The sequence below is a fragment of the Pinus tabuliformis genome, chromosome 2_2 (assembly GCF_031772625.1).
Source record: "Pinus tabuliformis cultivar Carrire ecotype Pingquan chromosome 2_2, CPIR1, whole genome shotgun sequence".
NCBI lineage: Eukaryota > Viridiplantae > Streptophyta > Pinopsida > Pinales > Pinaceae > Pinus > Pinus tabuliformis.
The window spans coordinates 1,115,209,135-1,115,231,608 of NC_142300.1; the positions used below are offsets into that span (position 1 = coordinate 1,115,209,135).

Sequence of the window (22,474 nt, forward strand, 5' to 3'; positions counted from 1 at the left end):
TCGAAGAAGGTGGAAGTGTACAAGGATTTGGATACAAGGGCGAGATTGATCATCCTAGATGGTGTGAAGGATGCCCTAATACCTCATTTTTTCGAGAAGAACACTGCACATGAGATGTGGATGGCTCTTCAGAATTTGTTCCAGAATAAGAACGAGAACCGGGTATTGGTATTGGAGGATAAGTTGAAGTCCACCAAGATGATAAAGGGCGAAGGTGTGACTTCATATATGACGACATTGTCTCAGCTTGTAATATTTCTAATTAGCCATGGCTAATTGGAATATTTGATTTCGCTCAATTTTGCCTTCTATAATTATTAATAAATAAAAAGGTGAGAAAAGGGGGACATAACTCACTTTTTAAATAAAGTCACTCCCTAGTAGCACAACGTTGTGACTTAAAGGGGGAGCCAAGGGAGCCAAAGGACCACGTAGAGGAGGGGCCCACGTAGACACATGGAGGGACTGGGCAGATGGATAGGAGCACGTGGCAAGATGGAGGCTACATTGGAGGAGGTAGGCCTTAGGGTTGAGATAGGCCAACGCTATAAAGGAGAGAGGAGCCCTCTCATTTTGGCATTCGATTATGAGCACTTGAACTAGTGACTTCAATTTGGAGCACGCTAGCTGTTTAGCCTGTCTGCAACACTTTTTAGTGCACTGAGTGTCTCCGTTCGAAGATCTCACCCTTAGCCTCGGGGGACTTCGAGTGCTTACTCGGGCAAGGTAGTTTCAGCAGTCTTTTTGCAATAGTATTTATCTTTGGCATTGAGGAGGAGCTGACCATTGGAGGACTGCGCAGTCTTGAGAGAGAGGGACGCAGTTCTTCTGGAGGTAGTTCCGGATTGAGGGTTTGTGGAGGATTTGAGCTAGGAGATTGAGCAAGGGATCAACCCTGCATATTGGAGGATTTTGGCTGAGTTTCAGGCAGAGTTTTGGTGGGTTTTATTCAGTGGTAGTGCAAAGCCTTGAGGGATTGCATGGGTCCTCAAGGGGACGATTTTTGGGGGTTGGCCATTTCAGAAAAGCTTTTTGGGTTTTTTCTGAATTTCTTTAGTAGAGTCCGATTCCATAGTTTCAGCATTTTCTGAGGAGGGAAACAACCCCAAATCCTCATTTGATTTCCAGCAGCAGCAACAACATGACAGTTCTCCAACAGCTTGGACGCAATTCAGAGCGAAGCCATTCCTTTGCTATTCTGAGTGTATTTCTTCACTTGCCTTGTGCAAGTCAAGGTGCCATCTTTCTGATCACCTCCTGTACTTATTCTATTACTCAGTATAATAAAATGGCTTAGCATTTCTCTCTGCATTTCTTGAGTATTTGCTTATATTTCATGTTTATATTATTATATGTTGCACCATTGTTATTTCCATCACTTTGAGCTTCCCGATTATTATATCATTTGTACGTATTTGGTTGGAGTTTACTGGGGTTCGGGGAATATCTCTGAAACAGGATATTACAGTGGTATCAAAGCATAGATCTGGCTTAGCCTATGGAGCTAGCAATCTATGACACCGGGGAAAAGCCCTACATCTGTTACAGAGGTAGCAGATACAGAGACACTGGGCATAGGTTGGAGAACACCTACGGAGAGGGAAACTGTGTTTGGGTGGTGGACACAAAATAGGAGGAACCTGTGGTAAATGCAGAACAGGAGGAGCCTGTGGTGGACGCAGAGCAGGAGGATCCGATGGAAAATGAGGACGGGAAGAGATTTGTGGACATGCTCCTCAAATCTGTGTAGGATCTGTCGAGGCAGATCGAGGTGATGGGCCAGAGATTCACGGCAGTGGAGGCTAGACAGCGTGAGAACCCACGGGTTTTCCAGGTTGGTGAGGGATTGGGTACATCCCACCATTTTCTAGAGCAGGGTGCCACTCAGCGTGATACTACTCAGCAGATGGCCTCACATGCCCCTACACGTTCTAACATGCCCACTTTCCTAGGAGCAGACACGGGGGTCGGAGCCCAGCAGGAGGCAGAGCTCGATCATATGGGTGATTATTTTGCAGAGTACCAGGCCTATGGGCAGGAGTTTAGGGATGCTCTCTCATTCAAAGACTTTGTTCAGCTCCAGCGAGATAGTAGACCCCGCGACCATCACAGAGGACATCGACATTATCACGATGGAGACACCCACCGCACAACTAGTAGATTCCACTTGCCTACATTTGATGGTTCATCAAACAGTTCAGCAAGGTCTTGGGTGGAGAAGCTAGACATCTATTTCCAGCTTAACCAGATGTCGGAGGTAGAGGCCATCAAGGTGGCGACATTACATTTGGATGGCAAGGCCCAGGATTGGTGGTTCCATGGGAGGTTACACTCGAACATTCCACAGTGACGACATATGCCAAGTTCACCAGGAGGTTGATGGAGAGGTTTGACCGGAGGGATCCGGAACAACACTTTGTTGAGCTGACAAGGAGCCCAGAGACCTACGTTGTAGACTTCTTGAGGATTTCAATGATGGTGCTAGATCTATCCACGACATGGAGGATCTACATGTTTGTTGAGGGGTTAGCAGAGCCATTTCGGAGTCTAGTCAGGTCCACTAGACCAGCCACACTCCAAGATGCTATCAGCAGGACCTGGGACTTACAGGATGCCTTACCCAGGACCCGGACACCTTACCCCAGAGACAGGTTTTCCAGACTAAGGGGAAGGTCGTGAGGATTCCGTCTCCAAAGGGGAATCCAGGACGAGCACAGATTGATGATGACGCCAGGAGGGAGTTGAAGAAGTGGTTGTGCTTTACTTGTCAGGAGCCGTGGGCACCAGGACATAGATGTGCTGCTGGCAAAGCACACTTTATTGAGGTCTTCTCCGAGAGCAGCGGGGAAGAAGATAGTCATGCAGTGCAGGGTCCTTTGCCACCTTCACCACTAGCAGCAGGTGGTGCAACTTTTGCACCTACCAGAGGGGCCCTTGCAGCATTGTGAGGAGTTCCCAATTATTTGACGTTGCGCGTACGGGGGACAGTACGTGGCCAGCGAGTATCAATTTTGGTTGAGAGTGGGGCAACCCACAACTTCATCGATGCACAGATGGTTGAGCGGAGAGGGATACTGATAGAGAGCTTTGATGGATTTTCAGTTTTGGTCCCAGGCGATCAGACCATGGTGTGTGCTCGTTATGTCCTAAAGTTATCAGTGACGATGGGCACCTACACACTGACTGACCACTTTTTCGTGGTCAATATTCTGGACACCAACATAGTACTGGGTGTTCAGTGGCTTATCACTCTAGGGAAGGTCACGACAGATTGGAAGGCCCTAGAGATGGAGTGGGATGATAAGAAGACAGGGAGGCATGAGAAGATACGGGGACAACACACATACCTGCCTCAGACTGTTTCGGCTCATCGGATGAAGGTAGTCTTCCGGAAGAGTGGGCAGTGGAGCTGCGTGCATCAGAGGCAAGGACTACAGGGCAGACGGTGCACCCAGAGATACATTCCATCCTTGATCGGTATGCCATAGTATTTGGGGAGATTCCGTCGGGACAACCACCGGATCGGGGGTTTGAGCACACCATTGAGCTTGAGCAGGGCATACAGGCAGTGATTACTACCCCCTATAGGCATCCCAAGGCCTATCGGGATGAGATTGAGCGGGCCATTCAGGAGTTGGTGGCTCTTGGGCACATTCAGCCGAGCACAAGTCCTTTTGCTGCTTTTGTGGTGTTGGTGAAGAAGAAGGATGGCACATTGAGGATGTGCATTGACTACAGAGTCCTGAACAAGAAGACCCTGAAGAACAGGTACCCCGTACCCAGGATCGATGAGTTGATGGATGAGATGAGAGGAGCACGGTTCTTCTCAAAGATTGATTTGAGGTCTGGGTACCATCAGATTTGCATGAGGGAGAAGGACATTCCCAAGACCGCCTTCAGGTGTCACTATGGGCATTTTGAGTTTTTGGTGATGCCCTTTGGGCTAACCAACGCCCCAGCTACATTCCAGTCTTGCATGAATCATATCTTTCGCAGTCACTTAAGGAAGTTTGTGTTGGTGTTCTTTGATGATATCCTCATTTACAGCAGGACTTGGGAGGAGCATCTCCGGCACATTGAGATAGTATTACGCATCTTGGAGGAGAAGCAGTTCTATGCCAAGCTCTCCAAGTGTGAGTTTGGGTTGTCGGAGGTGTTATACTTGGGACACATCATAGGGGTGGACAGAGTGAGGGTCCACGAGGAGAAGATCAGGGCCATCAGAGATTGGCGGAAGCCTAGGAATGTGACGGAATTTCGAGGGTTCATTGGCATTTGTACCTACTACCGGAAGTTCGTCAAGAGTTTCTCACAGCTTGCTGCACCCCTGACAGATCTGACGAGGAAGGGGGCATTCAGTTGGTCAGATACAGCGCAGCGAGCCTCTGACAGGCTCAAGGAGGTTATGAGCAGCTGCCCCGTGCTTGCATTGCCGGATTTTATGCAGCCATTTGTTTTGGAATGTGAAGCGTCAGGAGAGGGAATCGGCATAGTATTGATGCAGGGAGGTCACCCTATAGCCTTTGAGAGCCAGAAGCTCCTTCCGCACGAGAGGTTGCATTCTATATACAACAAGAAGATGCTGGCCATCATGCATGCACTGGCCAAGTTCCGACAGTATTTAGTGGGTAACAGGTTCAGGGTGAGGATTGATCACAACAGCCTTAGGTTCTTTTTGGAGTAGAAGCAACTACAGGAGAGGCAGCAGAAGTGGATCAGTAAGATCCAAGCATATGACTTTGACATTGAGTATGTCAAGGGTAAGAACAACATGGTAGCAGATGCCCTTTCATGTAGACCAACCACATTGTCTCTTATGAGCTTGGACACAGACTGGAGGGCTGGACACTTAGTAGAGTACTCCAAGGACAAATTTGCATGTGAGGTTCTGGATGGGCAGGTGGCAGATGACAGGTACAAGGTGGTCGATGAGATCATCTACTATAGGGACCGGATCTTCTTGACTGAGAGATCTCAGCTCAAGAAGAAGATACTTCAGGCGTCACATGATTCACCATTGGCCGACCATCAGGGGTTTACCAAAACCTACAGGGCCATTAGAGAGAGGTTCTCATGGAAGGGCCTCAAGGAGGATGTACTCCAGCATGTGTGGGAGTGCGATGTTTGCCAGAAGAATAAGGGGGAGATGAGCCATCCCGCAGGATTATTGCAGCCTCTTCCCATTCTGGAGGGGAAATGGGAGTGTATTTCGATAGACTTCATCACAGGGTTGCCCATGGTACAGGGCAAGGATTGTATCTTTGTCGTCGTTGATCGACTGACAAAGTACGCACATTTTTTCGCCATATCCGCACACTACATAGCAGCGTAGGTGGTTGAGCTATTCTCCAGAGAGATTTTCAGGCTACATGGTCTTCCTAAGACCATCACCAGTGACAGGGATAACCGTTTCATGGGCGGGTTTTGGCACGAGCTTTTTCGGCTAGTGGGGACGGAGTTGACACCGAGTACCATTTATCACCCACAGACAGACAAGAAGATAGAGATAGTTAACAAGTGGCTGGAGGGCTACTTGCGTAACTATGTCAGTGGGTAGCAGAGAGCATGGCTAAAGTGGCTGCATCTGGGGGAGTACTGCTACAACACTACACATCACATGTCCATCGGTATGTCACCATTCTATGCTTTGTATGGATATCATCCTTTATCTTTTGCTGACGTGATGTTTGGTGCTAGCAAGGCTCCACGAGCCAAGATTTGGATCCAAGAGAGTCAGGATATTCTCCGAGCTCTCAAGGATAATATGGCTACAACGCAAAACCAGCAGAAGTTGTATGCTGACAGGGGTCGGGTGGAGAGATAGTTTGAGGTAGGGGACTTGGTCTACCTACGATTACAGCCATACTGACAGTCGTCATTGAAGCAAAAGGGGGCTGAGAAGCTCAAGCCCCGCTTTTATGGGCCATATAGGGTGATACGCAGGATTAGACAGGTTGCGTATGAGTTGGAGTTGCCCCAAGGCAGCAAGATTCATAACGTCTTTCATGTATCATGCCTGAAGAAGGCATTAGGATAGCATGTGACAGTGACAGATGAGCTACCACCCACGGATGATGAGGGGCATTTGGTGTTGCAGCCAGAAGCTATTATTGATACCAGGGAGAGGCAATTGCGGAGCAGGACAGTCCAGGAATTCTTGGGAAGGTGGAAGAATTTACCGGATGAGGATGCCACTTGGGAGAGAGAAAATTTTGCAGCATCCATCACTTCAGTTGCTTGAGGACGAGCAACATTTTGCCGGGGGAGACTGTAATATTCCCAATTAGCCATGGCTAATTGGAATATTTGATTTTGCTCAATTTTGCCTTCTATAGTTATTACTAAATAAAAAGGTGAGAAAAGGGGCATAACTCACTTTTTAAATAAAGTCACTCCCTAGTAGCACAACGTTATGACTTAAAGGGGGAGCCAAGGGGGCCAAAGCACCACGTATAGGAGGGGCCCATGTAGACACATGGAGGGACTGCGCAGATGGAAAGGAGCACGTGGCAAGATGGAGGCTACATTGGAGGAGGTGGGCCTTAGGGTTGAGATAGGCCAACGCTATAAAGGAGAGAGGAGCCTCCTCATTTTGGCATTTGATTATGAGCATTTGAGCTAGTCACTTCGACTTGGAGCATGCTGGCTGTTTAGCCTGTCTGCAGTGCTATTTAGTGCACTGAGTGTCTCCGTTCGGAGATCTCACCTTTAGCCCCGGGGGACTTCGAGTGCCTACTCGGGCAAGGTAGTTTCAACAGTCTTTTTGCAGTGGTATTGATCTTTGGCATTGAGGAGGAGCTGAGCATTGGAGGACTGCGCAGTCTTGAGAGAGGGATGCAGTTCTTCTGGAGGTAGTTCCAGATTGAGGGTTTGTGGAGGATTTGAGCTGGGAGATTGAGCAAGGGATCAACCCTTGCATATTGGAGGATTTTGGCTGAGTTTCAGGCAGATTTTTGGTGGGTTTTATTCAATGGCAACGCAGAGCCTTGAGGGATTGCGTGGCTCCTCAAGTGGGAGATTTTCGGGGGTTGGCCATTTCAGAAAAGCTTTTTGGGTTTTTGTGGTTTTCTTGAGTAGAGTCCGATTCCAGAGTTTCAGCATTTTCTGAGGAGGGGAACAACCCCAAATCCTCATTTGACTTCCAATAGCAGCAGTAGCACGACAGTTCTCCAGCAGCTTGGACGCAGTTCAGAGAGAAGCCATTCCTTTGCTATTCTGAGTGTATTTCTTCACTTGCCTTGTGCAAGTCGAGGTGCCATCTTTCTGATCACCTCCTGTACTTATTCTATTACTCAGTATAATAAAATGGCTTAGCATTTCTCTCTGCATTTCTTGAGTATCTGCTTATATTTCATGTTTATATTATTATATGTTGCACCATTGTTATTTCCATCACTTTGAGCTTCCCGGTTATTATACCATTTGCATGTATTTGGTTGGAGTTTACTGGGGTTCGGGGAATATCTCTGAAACGAGATATTACACAGGTCAAAGATGAGCTTGCTGCTATCGGTGTGACTATTTCAGATGGAGATATCGTGAGGATTGCCTTGAAAGGGTTCACCAAGGAATGGAAGCCCTTCATCAAAGGGATTGTTTCCAAAGAGAAGTTTCCAAACTGGAAAAGGGTATGGGATGAATTCATTCAGGAAGAGTTGAGAGACGAGGATCTTCATCCAAAGAAGAAGACTTTAAATGATGATGTGGCACTTGCAGCGCGAATGAAGGGTAAGAAGAAGAAGGACTTGAGTAAGGTCAAGTGTTTCAACTGTGGCGAGATGGGTCATTTTTCATTGAGATGTTCGATGAAGAAGAAGGGAGATGACAAGAAGAAGAAAGGAAAGCAAGTCATTGGTGTTGCGACCTCTGTTGAGATAGATAATCTCACTAGGAGATTGGAGGAGGAGGACTTTTGCTGTGATCTCTCATTTCTTGCAGGGTACTATCAATGAGGATGGATGATACATGGACAGCGGTGCGACGAAACATATGATAGGGTCACAAGAGGATTTTAAGACTCTGGTTGAATGTGACTCAAAGTTGCACATGGTGTTGGGCGACAAGAGTCAGTTGGAGATTCAAGGATCGTGTGTTGTGCCATTCAGGATGGAGATAGGACGTGTGATACGGGTCCAAGATGTACTATTTGTACATGGACTTAGACATAGCATGATTTCCGTCTCGATGATCAAGAGGAAGGGGTTTGAGGTCTTGTTCCAGGATGGGAAGGCAAGACTTAGGCCTAGAGGCTCTAAGTTCGATGGGATTGTACTCGTAGTTAGAGAGCATGGTTTATATACACTGATGGGCAAGCCTATGGATCATGAAAAGAAGTAGGTGGAGCAAGTGTAGGTCCCAAAGAAACGGGTGCAGGTGCAGGCTTCAAAGGAGCTGGTACAGGTTCCCGAGAAGAAGGCACACTTTCCCAAGAAGAAGGTCCAGGTTATAGAGACTCAGAAGGAGTCGAATTCGAGAGGGAGCTTGCAAGTTCAGAGGGAGACTTTGCAGCCCAAGAAGAGCGCATGGTCAGTGGGGAGCAAGGGTGCTCCTACAACTGCCAAGAAGCAATCATGGAAGGATTGGAAAGCGATACAAGAGAAGAAGAAGCAAGATGCTTCTAGTGACAGTGACACTTCCGAGAAAGGTGTAGTTCACAGAACAAGGATTGTTGCAATTGTGAGCGCCAAGAGTTGGGCAAGTGTTGCGAGCAATGATGATGATGATGAGTTACTTCCTAGTCTTGGAAGTACCTCCCTCGCTAAGAGGGAGTGTTGATTTGTGTAGCTTGGGAGGCACTCCAAGCCCTAGGGTTCGAGGTTTGGAGGGAAAAGCGCCACAAGAGTCACTTGTGGGCTTGGAACCCAAGTATGGGGTTTTGCTCCAAATCATGTTTTGGGCATTTCCATGAGCACATTTCTACACATGATTGCATGAGATGATAGAGGGTGGAAAGAAGAATCCAATGCTTCAACAATTGTCAAATTCTGAGTTGTAGAAGTGGAGATATGATTTTTTGAAGTTACTTTTGGGGTTGACATCGTAAGTGTCAAGGTCGGCCTAGGGTGAGTTTAGGCATGTGACAATTTGTAGCCCTTAAAATATGACATTTTGGAGCCCCTGTGTATGTTATATATACAAGGTGGATGAGGGTGTTAAAAGGCATCCATTTGTGCAACAAAATACACAAGAGAGGAACTCGGATTTTCTACCCTAGCCACAACAAGGAAGAACAAGACAATGAAGTGACTTGGAGATTGTTTTGGGGTAATATGGTGGTGGACAAAGTGCTACCTTGAGGGCCACATGCATGTTCTTGGAGGCTGAGGGAGAGTAGTTTGTTTTGGGGACAGAAGACCTTGAGAAGCGCTGCCGCAGCAAGGAGAAGGCTTGCTAGAGCAAGTCGCAAGCCCCAGAGGCCATCACATGCATGTTTTAGGCAAGAAAAGAGGGTCATAAGGCCTAATTGGAGGCGCTGGTGCAGTGAACAGGGCAACGCGGAGTTGGAGCTTGCTAGAAAAGGACAGCTACAACAAAGGAGCATAATTCTAGGTGATTTTAAGGACTGTTAGGGACTGCAGTTAGTGCCCTAACCAAACCCAGAATTACACCATTGAAGCAGACCCTAAAACAAAGAGCTGAAGCATGCATTTTGGTGCATCTTGTGTGTGTTGGGTCACATGTTGTCGACCAGATTTGGATTAGGTTTCGTTGTAGCTTGTAGGTGCCATTTGGGGGACCTTCCGTGGTGGTGAAGAGTCCATCCTAGGAGCAAAAAATACAATGAAGGATTGGGCATCATTGGTCTAGTGGAGGGAAGCGTGTTGATAGCCCAAAGTAGCCCTAGACGAGCTATCTTGAAGTGACGATGAGGAGCTGAAGATTGGGTGAAGTTTGGTGCCAAAGTGCAGTACCTTGATGGACAAAGGTGACTGCTAGCCTAACAGATTGGAGCTCGGGAATTAAGCCTATTGAGAGAGAAGATTGTATCAGCCTGTGTATATGCTACAAAAGTGACTAGCAGCAGTGCTTGGTGGCAGCCCTCCTAGAGTCTCGATGTGTTGTCCTTCAAAGGACTAAGGGGTAGCTAGTGAGCAGTATGGGATCGAAGGATGGACAGGACAAGATATGACATCAAAGTTGTAGCGAAGTTTTTCATTGTATCTTGTATACGATATACTATTGTATTATTCAGATTTGGTTTAATATAACGAAGATTGGGTTGTACATTATTGTACAGTATCTGTTAAAATTTGTGTATACTTGTGTACATGTGATTTACTGACTTATATTTTCCGCTGTGCAAAGTAGTTCTGGTTGAGATTCTTGGTTTGGTAGCGTTAATGATTTTAAGATTCTAACCTAGACCCAAGATTGTGGAAAATCAACAAAGAGAGCCTTGTATGGGCTCAAGCCTCAAACAAGATTTGTGAGTATTGTATGCTCAGATTGACAGTTACCTTTAGGGATTGGGCTTCACCAAGAGTGAAGCAGACTCGAATCTCCACTACATTGTTGTTGGAGGTGAGCTGCTTATGGTGCTATATGTGGATGACCTGATTTTGACATGTACATATAAGCTCATCCATGAGTCCAAGAGAGACCTTGCATGAGAGTTTGAGATGAAGAATATAGGGTTGATGCACTATTTCCTTGGGCTGGAGTTTTGGCAGGGTGATGGGGAGATCTTCGTGGGATGGGACAAGTACGCTTTGCAAATTCTGAGGAGATTTCACATGCAGGATGGTAAGCCCATAACCGCGCCTCTAGTCACAAACTAGAGGAAGGTGGATACATACAGATTAGACTGAGTAGACCCTACAATTTGCCGGTGGTTGATTGGGTCGCTGATGTATTTTGTTAACATAGTCAGACATATGCTTTGCAATAAACTCTTTGAGCTAGTTTTTGGTAGAGCCTACTAGAGCGCATTGGGTTGCTACTAAGCACGTGTTGAGATACTTGAGGGGGATAGTAGAGCACAAATTGTGGTATGGAAGGGTTGATGAGATGAGGCTTGAGGGCTTCAGTGATTTAGAATAGGCAAGGAGCTTCATAGATAGGAAGAGCACATCAGGATGCACATCCAGTGTTGGATCAACAAGTGTTTCTTGGTTTAGCCAGAAGTAGAGATCATTTGCATTGAGCTCAACTGATGCCAAGTACATGGATGCCAATTTAGTAGGGTGTGAAGCTATGTGGTTGAGGAAGCTTCTTGTGGGTTTGTTCAGGATGGAGTTGGAGCCCACTATGATCCACTGTGACAACCAAAGTTGCATTAAACTCTCTGAAAATCTAGTGGTTCATGATCACTCTAAGCACATCGACATACATTATAACCACATTAAATATATTGTTCAGAGAGGTATCGTTACACTCTAGTACATACCAACAGAGGAGTAGATAACAAACACTCTGACCAAGGCTTTTACTAGGGAGCAGAATTGTTTACCTCAGAGGGAAGTTGGGTGTAGTGCATAACACCATCCTCTCTAAGAGGGAGTGTTGATTGGAGGAGATAAGAAATGGTTCTACTTGCCTAAGTGTTAAGGCTAGTAGAGGGATCCACAAGACAACCAATTTAACAAAATTTTAGTTTAACTATTTCCTAAAGTTAGACTTACGAATTTTTTTTTAAGTTAACTTATCATTTAATCTTAGCCCCTGATCACGATTTAATCTTAGCCTTTGAGAGGGAGATTAGGGTTGAGATCGAAATTATAAGAGGAGATAAAGCGAGTTAGTGGCAAGTCAGTTGAGCACAAGCAATGTGTGTCAGATTAGTGAAGGAAGAATTGAGGGTTTCAACAAATCTCAGTGAGTCAGCATCTGAGCAAAAGAAATCAAGTGAGGGTCGAGTTCTTGCACACCAACGCAGTTTATCCATTCATACGTGCATGCAGGAGAGCATATTTGTGCTCGCATGTGTGTGCAAAAGACTAGATTTGTGTAGAGTTTGATTTAGTGCGCAGAAAGGGGGATAGATTTATTTGGAGGGTGATCAAGTGGTTTCATGTGATAAATGAAAATTTCTCCCTTGTTGTAATTCTCAAAAGAGAAACCTTTTGCTGAAGAAATTAAAAGACACATCGTTGTAGGTTTTCCCCAAAGTTGGGTTTCTTGGGTATATATTGTGTTCAATGTGTTGATGTGTTTGTCTCTTGGTTTATTTTCTGTTATGCATGTTAAGTTAGAGGACTCAATGTATTTGTAATTCAAGTTTCCAGAATATCAGTTGTTTGTGTTTTTGGGTTTTATACTTAGAATATTACAAACCAATTTAATGGGTTTTAAGGAAATATACAAAGAAAACAAGTACATGATTGCATTTCACATACACACTTTCTAAACAAAAAATCCTCCTAAATATCTAGGCTAGAGACGTGTTCTTCTGCCTACAAATAATAGAACGGATATGCTGTTAGGCAAGTAAAACTGCAACTTGAGATTCATAGACATAGGGTAAAACCTATGATTTTAGGAGGCTACACCTTGAGCTTAAGGCTTGTCTTGTGGGAGGTCCATTTTACTATCGTTTGTACTCATTTGAGTAGTATTGCATTAAACATAAATGAGCATGGATATCACTTCCATATACCTTGAGTATATCGGAAGTCCCCCTAGGTCAAATCCCGAAATGAACCATTCGCCCACTTAATTGTTATAGTGCACCGAAAACAACATTCAAAAAGATTACTTTCTCTCGTATTGGCCTCGTGTCAATATATTTTAGGGTTGTAGCACTAGGCACACGTTCTACAAGCCATTTATTGCTTCAAAAAATACATTGTTAACTCACATTACTTTAACATGCATTTATTTCTTTAATCATGAATTGAATGAAAGTATCTTGATTTGTGTTGCTATTTCATTTGATTGAGGTATATGGTTGATGCTTTGCTAAAAGAATCAATAGATGAGTTATCATCACACCACAACATCAAGGGAGGATCAACATCTAATCTAAGTCATACTATCACTCATATCCAGTGACAAACTTAGAACTAAACGTAGGGTAAACCCCTTTAGGTTAGGAAAACCACACACACAAACCTAGAAGCGAGGGGCAAAGTCGTTGAGCTATCAATCGATGGCTTGCCTGTTAGTATCTGTAGGTTCTCTCCCTGGTGAGGTTGGGACTTTTTTCAATGGAGAATCCAAGCAATAACACAACCCTTATCTCCAAAGTGATTGATGGTTGAGATTAAATCTCAACTTTAATTGAGATCAATGGTTTTGATTTATCTAATTAACTAATGCAAATAGCCTTTCCATTTCATTAGATTAGCTAACTTTTCTCACAAAAATAAATTACTTTAATATTTAAAGTAATTGCTAAGATTCAGATTCAATTAAATGACTTCCACACATCTAGACACTTAGACCTGTTTGAGATACAAATATCAACAAATTTTCATAGAATTTTGGGTTGCTCCCACACATCCCCCATGTGTGTCTCCCCACTCCTTGTTCTGGAAACTCGGTGGAACATAAGTTGAAAATACTAAAAAATTTGGAAACCTATAGCTAGATTTTTGTTGAATGTCTAATGGAAATCTATGGTACTTTCTTGTTGATGTGAGACTCTTTGCTTGGGATTTATTGTTGGAATCTGATGCTGATTTATGATGTCAAAGCTTGTTTCATGAGGCCAAGGGAATGCCTTATCAATCACATGAAGTAAAACCTAGTTTCTTTAATGTCTTTTAAGGAAAGTAACCTAATTTGCATCTAATCATTAATGTCTTTAAAAGTTGTTGCACTAGTCTATTTTCTTAGCAAACTTCACCCTTGAACCTAGCTTGAAGGTGGATCCCCTAGAGCCCCTCCCTGCCAGCCTCCCCCAACGCTCCCCCCCCCCCACCCCCAATAATTTTCCGTATCAATTTGCAGCCACTGAAGGACTGCTGTACCTTTGCAGCTCTTTTGTCTCCGAAAACATTGTTCAAACAACCAAGTCTCTCCATTTGACCCCATTTTCCAATCTAGAATATAGCCACTTGTCCTACCTTTCAACCACCTTAAAATATAAAAATTTCATCATTTATTTTCTGTTTTGCAAATCTGGAAATTACAGAAGAATAATTAAGAAATCACATTTGCTCTAAGTCTAAAAAACCCATCATTTCATCCTCTCTTATTAGACTGAATTTTCTGTTTAGTAAATCTAGAATCTATTGTCATTAACTTCATTAAAAACCAGATTTACTCCAAGTCCCAAATGCCCTTTCCATTCTTTATACCTTAGTTTGCTTAGGGAATCCCCCATTGTGCTGGAGCAGAGCCCGCATATAGAGAGGGAAAACACTACTGAGGTGAAATGGGTAGTCTTTCTAAGTTCCCTTTGAGGTCTCACTTGGTGATTGTGACTTTTGCACCGTAAGTGTGAACTTGGGACGTAACACCAGGGACATCCAAGCAAGGCAGCAAACAAGGTACCAGTAAGGACCAGGAGAACACGCTAATCCCTAAAAAGTTCCTATTGCCAGCTTAGCTTCAGAATAAAGGCTCATTTCTCAACATTAAACTAGTAGGTGCCAGTTGGAAAGCACTTAAAGTCAATATAGCTCCTTGCTTTAATGTTGTTTGATGAAGACAGGTTTTGTAAGAGGCTGCTAAATTTGGATTTTGATTTTTCATTTCTATCTCTGTATGGAATTAGCAAGTGCTCTTTTGTAACCAGTCTCCTGATGCTTTGAGGTGAGTACCCAGGAAATTGATGGTCAAGCCCTGAGGGGATGGGAGGCATAAAATATCTTGGGAAGCACATGTACCAACAAGTTGGAAGTTGGGACCATACTCAGATACGAACAACATAGTTATCCCAACTCTCAATATTAGAAAACTTATGACCAGTTCTATAGGATAACTAGTCCTTTGCACAAAAAACTTCATGAAATGAATTCAAAATGTTGGTTTGCCGCTCCAGCAACTGCTGTACGGAAGAGACCCTTCATTAAAGAGCTTGTATTTGTCAAAACTGGAATTCACATGCGACATAACTACAATAAATTGAAATTGAAATTGTACAATATCATGCAACACTCACATCTCAAGATTACATTAACAATGTAAGCCTAATAAAAGTGAACAAAATCATACCTGTTGTAACAAAAATAATGCGAGATCATCCAAACCACATCTGTATTCACTTATTGAGTGCACCTCAGTTGCTGTGCCCAAGAAAAGACCACCAATACATGGTGTTGGTCCACTTTCAATAGTGAGGGACTCCTTATGCACTACTATCTTACAATAGTATCTTAATCTTACGTTCTTTTGTGCTTCATTCCATTCTGAAACTTTAGTTTGCACCCTGCATATTACTGTTTCAGGTATATCAAGGTAAAGGAACCAAGCAGATGTGTAGGGAGCCCACGTTGGATGAGAAACTAGGCAAAGATACTGGATATGAAGCTGCAAATACAAGAATAAACAATCATGTACACATGTAACATAGAAAAATATGTGATCTTCTGAGTTAATTCTTTATAAAATCTATTTGTTTGTAATCAAGAATAAATAATTCGGAACTGTGAAAAACTAGTTTATTGACCCAAGTACAATGAGGGGAAAGGAAACTAAAAATACCATGTTTTCTAGCTCATCAAGAACTTTGTAGGAAAAGATTCTGTGGCTCAGAGTCAAACAGAAATGCCTCAATACATTCATCGTTTTACTTGGTAAAGTTTCTTGTCCTTCACCTACTGCAATCCCTTTTGTAGCTTCTCCTGCTTTCATCATCAATTCCTTGTCTCTAATATACAAACCCATTACCTTTCGAAGAATAATCTGTTGTAAGTACACCTCAGAGCTAAGTGGAGTTGGATGCTTTTTCTTTTGTCGTGAAAATCTGCAAGTCTCTTCCTTCTTATCTCCAACCTCACTTTCCATCTGATGTCCTAAATCCCTGTTTATCATATCGACATCACTTTGAACAGATTTCTGATTATGCACAGGAGAAGATTCCTTATTATCCTTTTGGTCCTCTTGGTTAGCTACACTCTTTTCTTGTGTGTTACCTTCAATCTGATTTCTTATATCCCCATATGTCATATCGGCATCACTTTCAACAGATTTCTGATTATGCACGGGAGAAGATTCCTTATTATCCTTTTGGTCCTCTTGGTTAGCTACACTCTTTCCTTGTGTGTTACCTTCAATCTGATTTCTTATATCCCCATCTGTCATATCGACATCACTTTCAACAGATTTCTGATTATGCACAGGAGAAGATTCCTTATTATCCTGTTGGTCCTCTTGGTTAGCTACACTCTTTTCTTGTGTGTTACCTTCAGTCGGATTTCTTATATCCCCATCTGTCATAATGACATCACTTTCAACAGATTTCTGGTTATGCACAGGAGAAGATTCCTTATTATCCTTTTGGTCCTCTTGGTTAGCAACACTCTTTTCTTGTGTGTTACCTTCAGTTTGATTTCTTATATCGCCATCTGTCATATCAACATCATTTTCAATAGATTTCTGATTATGCACAGGAGAAGATTCCTTATAATGCTTTTGGTCCTCTTGGATTGCTACACTCTTTTCTTGTGTGTTACCTTCAGTCTGATTTCTTATATCCCCATCTCTCATACTGACATCACTTTCAACAGATTTCTGATTATGCACAGAAGTTTCCTTATTATCCTTTTGGTCCTCTTGGTTAACTACATTCTTTTCTTGTGTGTTACCTTCAATCTGATTTCTTCTATCCCCATCTGTCGTATTAAAATCAGAGTCAACAGACTTTTGACTATGCTTAGACACAGATTCCTCGTTCTTCTTCTTCTCATCTTGGTCAGATGGCGAAGGTTCAAGGCAAAGGGTAAGAGTAATTTCTGGACTTAAATTAAGCCGGAGAAAATTTTCACTAACCCTGGTGGGATTAACTCCATCAATTTCACTCATCAAAAATCCGAACACCTACAATATTAACAATGAAGTGCAAATATGAATATCTTTTAGCAGACAGTAGCGATTTAATATCACAAGAATATAAAACTTTTAAACTTTAGAGGCACAGAACCTGTAAATCAAATATTTCAGACAGGATCTCACGAAAAACTGAATGTGCCCTCTTCGAACCTTCATCAACACCTTCACCAATACCATCCTTTGAAAATGCTCTTCCAGTTTCTTGCTCTCCAATATGTGAATCATCAACTGAATTACTGAATGGTTCAATAGAAGAGTTCATTTTTCTGGTGTATTCCCTTTGTAGATGACCTGTCTTTCCTTGATTAAACACAATATGAAATGAGCTCCTTGAGTGTTTTGGGAGCTTTGTGGTCAGCATGCCAGATGTATCTTGATCTAAGTCTACCATGCACACAGACAATAAATGAAAAGGCAGCCTGAGTTCCCTTAGCACATCATTAGATAACACAACAACAAAGCCTGAATTCTCCCCAGATCCGACAGTGCGATACTTTTTTTGTCTGACCTTCCAATTACGCTGCAGTCTATAAGATGGATGCAAAATAAAACCTTATGAATATAAGCCATGAAACAGAACTGTAACAAACAAGCTAGCAACAGAATGCATGTGATCACCTCATTAATGCACCATAAAAAGTTGCCTCCCTTGAAACTTTCTGCAATAAAGACCTCCCAGAGTGCTTTAAGTATTTGCTAAGACGCTGCAAAGAACAAAGGTACACAGTTGAGATTTTGCAACAATGACTGACAAATTCACTATAAAAAGTCTCTTGGAACCTAAGCAATATGACTGCTTCATCTATGGAGTTTTATTGTAATTTTAAGCTCTATATAGTCAATTCATAAGATATTCAATGAGACGGGTCTAACTTCTTTCCAACTACACTGATATTCATGGATGTTAGCATAATCTTGTTCATCAAGGTTGGCGAACATGGAGATCTTTACTTTTTCTCTCGTATATTATGGTGCTGAAATCGTGATAGTCAAACCTGGCTCACAAGTTAGATACCCAAAATATTTGGAATACAATAAAGAAATCTGTTTAGGATAATATATAAAGAATAATGTATGAGAGAATGCCCTGTAATGTCTTGGCATCCTTCTCAATTCTTGGAACTGTCATAATTGATGATATGAACCTTTGAGTGCTAAGCAAAATTGTCGAAACCAAAAATAACCTAACCATTGCACTTCGATTTTCTGTGGAACTTTTCAGTTATTTGATACCCGAGATTAATTGTTATTATAAGGCTTAATTGTCCTAGCATCAATATTTTTCAAAAAATAAGTCAGTGGCTTCTTCCTTGAGTGATATTGATACACTGAGTGGTTAAGATTTCTGCTCTTATGATGTGGACATCGATAGTTCTTGTAACATCATTTTCCCTTATCATGCTTGTGGCAATTTATTGGTTTACTCAAGTATATTGTTTCTTTTACGTGCTAATTTTCTTTGGTTGATTGCTGAATCTTCACTCGGAATTTATGTCATTTGTACTATAGCATCTGAGTATGTCTTTGCTTCAATTGGATTGGCATCTTTTCTGATCAGTGAGGTGAATGGGACTTGTATTTGTTCCCTTCTTTGCAATTGGATTTTTTTTACCTAATGGCTTCAATGTTAGTTTTTGTACCATCGGATGTGTTCTAGTCATGAAACTTGGTGGAGAGGCTAGAATAAATGAGATCTCCATAACCCAGAAATTGTTTTTGGAAATTCCATAATTAATCAGAATTAATTAAGTAAAGGTGAGAATTCTCTAGAAACTCACACGGATTGATCCAAAAATGATCTAAGCCATTGATTAAGATTTAATATGGTCGGAGTCCCAACATAAAGATATAAGAAGGGATCGATGTGGTGATGGAGAACACACTAGAGCAATAGTTCCTTGTGCAGATCAAGCTAGCAACAAGAGTTCAAGCTAGATAGGGACGCAATGTCAGTGAGGGGCAAGGACACTGATCTGGAGGACGATTTCTAGATCCAGAGAGGCAACAACAAGAGGCCAAGTTATTCCCAGTGCAGGAAGCTCGAGTGCGAGTGCAGGAAGAAGCTCGAGTATGGGCAACAACTCGAGTGCAGGCAGAAGCCCAAGTATGGGCAGCAGTGCAGGTATAGGCATAAGTGTGAGTACAAGCAATCGTGCGAGTGTAGGCAGCGCGAGTGCTAGGGTTGCTTGTGGAGTAAAGGAAATTCCCTTGGATAATTTCGGCCTTATTTCCTTGCTGTGGATTGCCAGTTTAAGGCATCCAAATTGTACTCAGAATTTCATTGTTGCGTAATAATAAAACCTTCATCTGCTACATCGGTTTTCCCAAGTTGGGTTTTTCCGAAGACATATGTCCACAAATAAATGTGTTGATTTTTATATGTGTGTGCTAGCATTTCTCAGCTTCCAATGCTAGTTTTCTTCAACAATATTTATTTGTGAAAATCACAGGGTGAATTATTTGATATTTGTTGTAGCAAACCGCAAATAAATTGTTAGATAAATTAACAATAGGAGATATAATTTCCAGTTGCTGTGATAGTTGAAATTTTCACATGGTATCAGAGCGTGAGTGATCAGCCGGGAAACTCAAAAGTAGAAGAAAATTTCACCGTTCAGAGGGAGGCGGGCCAAAATTTTCTATTGTTGCATAATGCCTAGCCAGGCAGTACGAATTTCTAGGGCAAGGGTTTGATTTTCAATTGCAGGGTGGCAGAAAAGTTGTTTTGCCCAGAATTGAGATTTCGTAGATAGAGCAACAATGACTCATATTTTCATTGAGCAGATTCCTTGGTTGGACACAGAAGGTGTTGCAGTAGAAGAATCTGTGTCGGGTGGAAAGAGAAAGGCCCACACAAGTAGAGGGAAAATTTCTCTCAGGGGATCTTGAGTCTTAGAGATCTAAATTTTTCCAACTGAAGATTGGCAGTTGCTGTGAGTAGATTTTCTCACTCTAGAAGGGAGTGCGAGTAGCGGATTCAACAACCAAGAAAATGGAAAGAGGGAGATTTTTGAGGTTTATTTCTCCAGTTTTGAGTTTCCAGATTTTGTAGCTCTACAGGGATGGTCGTACGAGATTGCCAGAGGAGACCATGTGAGTTAGCTAGAATGCAGATCTGGGCAACAGATCGACTTCCAGTTGTCGGAGGAAGTGCGAATTGTCTAGTGCGAGTTGCAAAGAAAGGAAAGGTCCCAACCAGGGACTAGGATTGAAAGGAGATAGTGGGGCACCAGATCTAGGAGGAGTATAAGACTCCAGTGTGCCATATTGGAGAGGGTCCAATGCAGTTGCAACAAGGAGATCAGTCAGACCAGTTCCAGATTGTTACAACGTGACCATCACCTCTACTACAGGAGCCCATAGTATCAGAGTAGCAGGTTCAGTGTCAATAGATGCAATTTGTCACTAGACAATTGCAAATCTAATTGCAGTTAGTAACGAAGAGACAGTTGCGGAGCTAGATGCAATGACACAGGCAGTGCAAATTATCCAGTTGCAGTATGCACGTGTAGTTCCCGCCAGGAGATTCCTAGCTCAAAACTACATAGTCCAGTTTCTAGTGTAGGAGGACAATGCTAGTTGCCAGGAGGGAGCAGAGAGATTTCCCATTGAGAGATTGAGACTTAGAGGAAGTCTAGCTTAAGAGGGAGTAGCCCTATAGAAGCTAGTGCTTCAGGATATGGGGAGATCAAATTCATTATTGCAATAGTTGCAACAACAGTGCAGAGATAGTAGTAGAGCAGTAGCAACATCAATATGAGTAGATCAGAGCTCAGAGCTATAGAGATTGGGTAGGATCCTTGAGGTGTCCTCCTCATGGATTATTACCTTGCTACAAGGGCCCACAATATTTAGTAACAAGATGGATCAATGTCATGTAAAATTTTCTGTTTCCCACCCCGGTTTTCAGTTTCACCTTATTTCTCCCATATAGTTAAATGCCCATTCCCATAGCCATACATTTAACAGACTGAAAAAAAATAAATATTGCTGAAAACACAAATTCTGGAAATTTTTCAGAGCGCTGGAAATTGCAGAAATAAAAAATCAGCAATTAAAACAGCCATTAAAACACATTTAAACTCAGTGATTTTTGGTCAACTTGACCCTGGAAAAACCCCCTACAACTCTTGGGGAAAACCAGTTTGAGAGCTCTTCTTTATTTCTGGAAAATGCCTTTTACAGAGAAAATTTTTCAGCAAAACAGAAATTTTCCAGCAAGCAAAACTTATCTGTTTTCAGCCCAAACGACAATCTGAAAAATGCTGGAAGAGCTGTACGGACCGTACGGATGTACGGACGGTACGGATGTACGGACCGTGCGGACTGTACGGACTGTACGGACGGCCGTACGGACTTGTACGGACAGCCCTCGGAAAAAGTGCAGAAAATCGCCTCCTCGATATTCGTGCTGAAAAATAATTTTTTCCACTATTTTGCTCACAAAAACTGCCTTTTTCTGCTTGTTCTTTATGCTGTTCGGATTTGCTGAAGTGCTGCCTTGGTGTGTGTGCCAAACTGCTGCCTCTTTCTCCTCCTTGTCCAGAAATCTCCCTTGCTCTCTTGCTCTCCTTCTCCCAATCTGCTCATGAAAGAATGAATGATCTTTTCCTGCTTTTCCTCCCTTAACCCAACCCTAAATGACTTTTGGGTGATCCCTAAATCCAATGGCTGAAATAGATTTAGATCAATGGCTGAGATTAAATGCTCATTTAAATCTCACTTTCTATTTTTTAATTCACCCCACTTTAATAAAGACCCACTTAGTCATTTATTTCCAAAGTCACTTTTCCTTTCTAATTTTTCATTGACTTTATAAAGTCACTTTAAAATTAGACTTAGTAACTTTATCACTTAAAGTCACTTTCAAATTAGATTTAACTTTATAAAAAAAATTATAAAGTTACTTTAGGAGAAAAATTAAATTCTTTTGGACACTTTTCCCTAGGCCAAAGATCAAAGCCTTAGGGAACCACCTGTCCTCCGGTACCAAATTTCAACACTCCCTCTTACCGAGGAAGGTGTTCCTCACCACACCCATCTTGTCTCTGAAGTAGACATGCTTGCCCCGTGGTAAGGCTTTGGTAAGAATATCTGCAACCTGCTCATCAGTGGAAATATACTCAAGCTTCACAGCTCCCTTCTGAACATAGTCTCTGATGAAATGATATCTGATCCCGATATGCTTTGACCTGTCATGAAATACTGGATTCTCCGTGAGTTTAATGCAACTCTGATTATCACAGTAAATCACTGAAGGTCTCAACGGCTGACGAAATAAGCCAAACAACATCTTGCGAAGCCAGATGGCCTCACAACTAGCTAGACTGGCTGCCATATACTCTGCTTCCGCTGAACTCAGTGCTACTGACTGCTGCTTCCGGCTGAACCATGACACTACTGCTGAACCCAACCCAAAACAACACCCTGAAGTGCTCTTCCTATCAGAAGCACAACTTGCCCAATCAGAATCAGTGTATCCTGCCAATCTCACTCCATCTCCCTGCCTGTAGTCCAGACCATAATCCACTGTCCCCTG

At 42.7% G+C, this 22,474-nt stretch overlaps 1 protein-coding gene across 1 annotated transcript in view; it reads right to left on the reverse strand.

Moving 5' to 3' along the window:
* LOC149197309 (mediator of RNA polymerase II transcription subunit 17-like) overlaps positions 1 to 22,474 on the reverse strand; it is a 345,852-nt gene that overhangs the window by 89,665 nt on the left and 233,713 nt on the right. Inside the window, exons 4-7 of the mRNA XM_089408644.1 lie at positions 17,554 to 17,639; positions 17,027 to 17,462; positions 15,589 to 16,923; positions 15,100 to 15,414 (exon numbers count right to left, since the gene is read on the reverse strand). Of these exons, the coding sequence (XP_089264770.1) occupies positions 15,100 to 15,414; positions 15,589 to 16,923; positions 17,027 to 17,462; positions 17,554 to 17,639 (2,172 nt within the window). The remainder of the gene's footprint in view (positions 1 to 15,099; positions 15,415 to 15,588; positions 16,924 to 17,026; positions 17,463 to 17,553; positions 17,640 to 22,474) is intronic.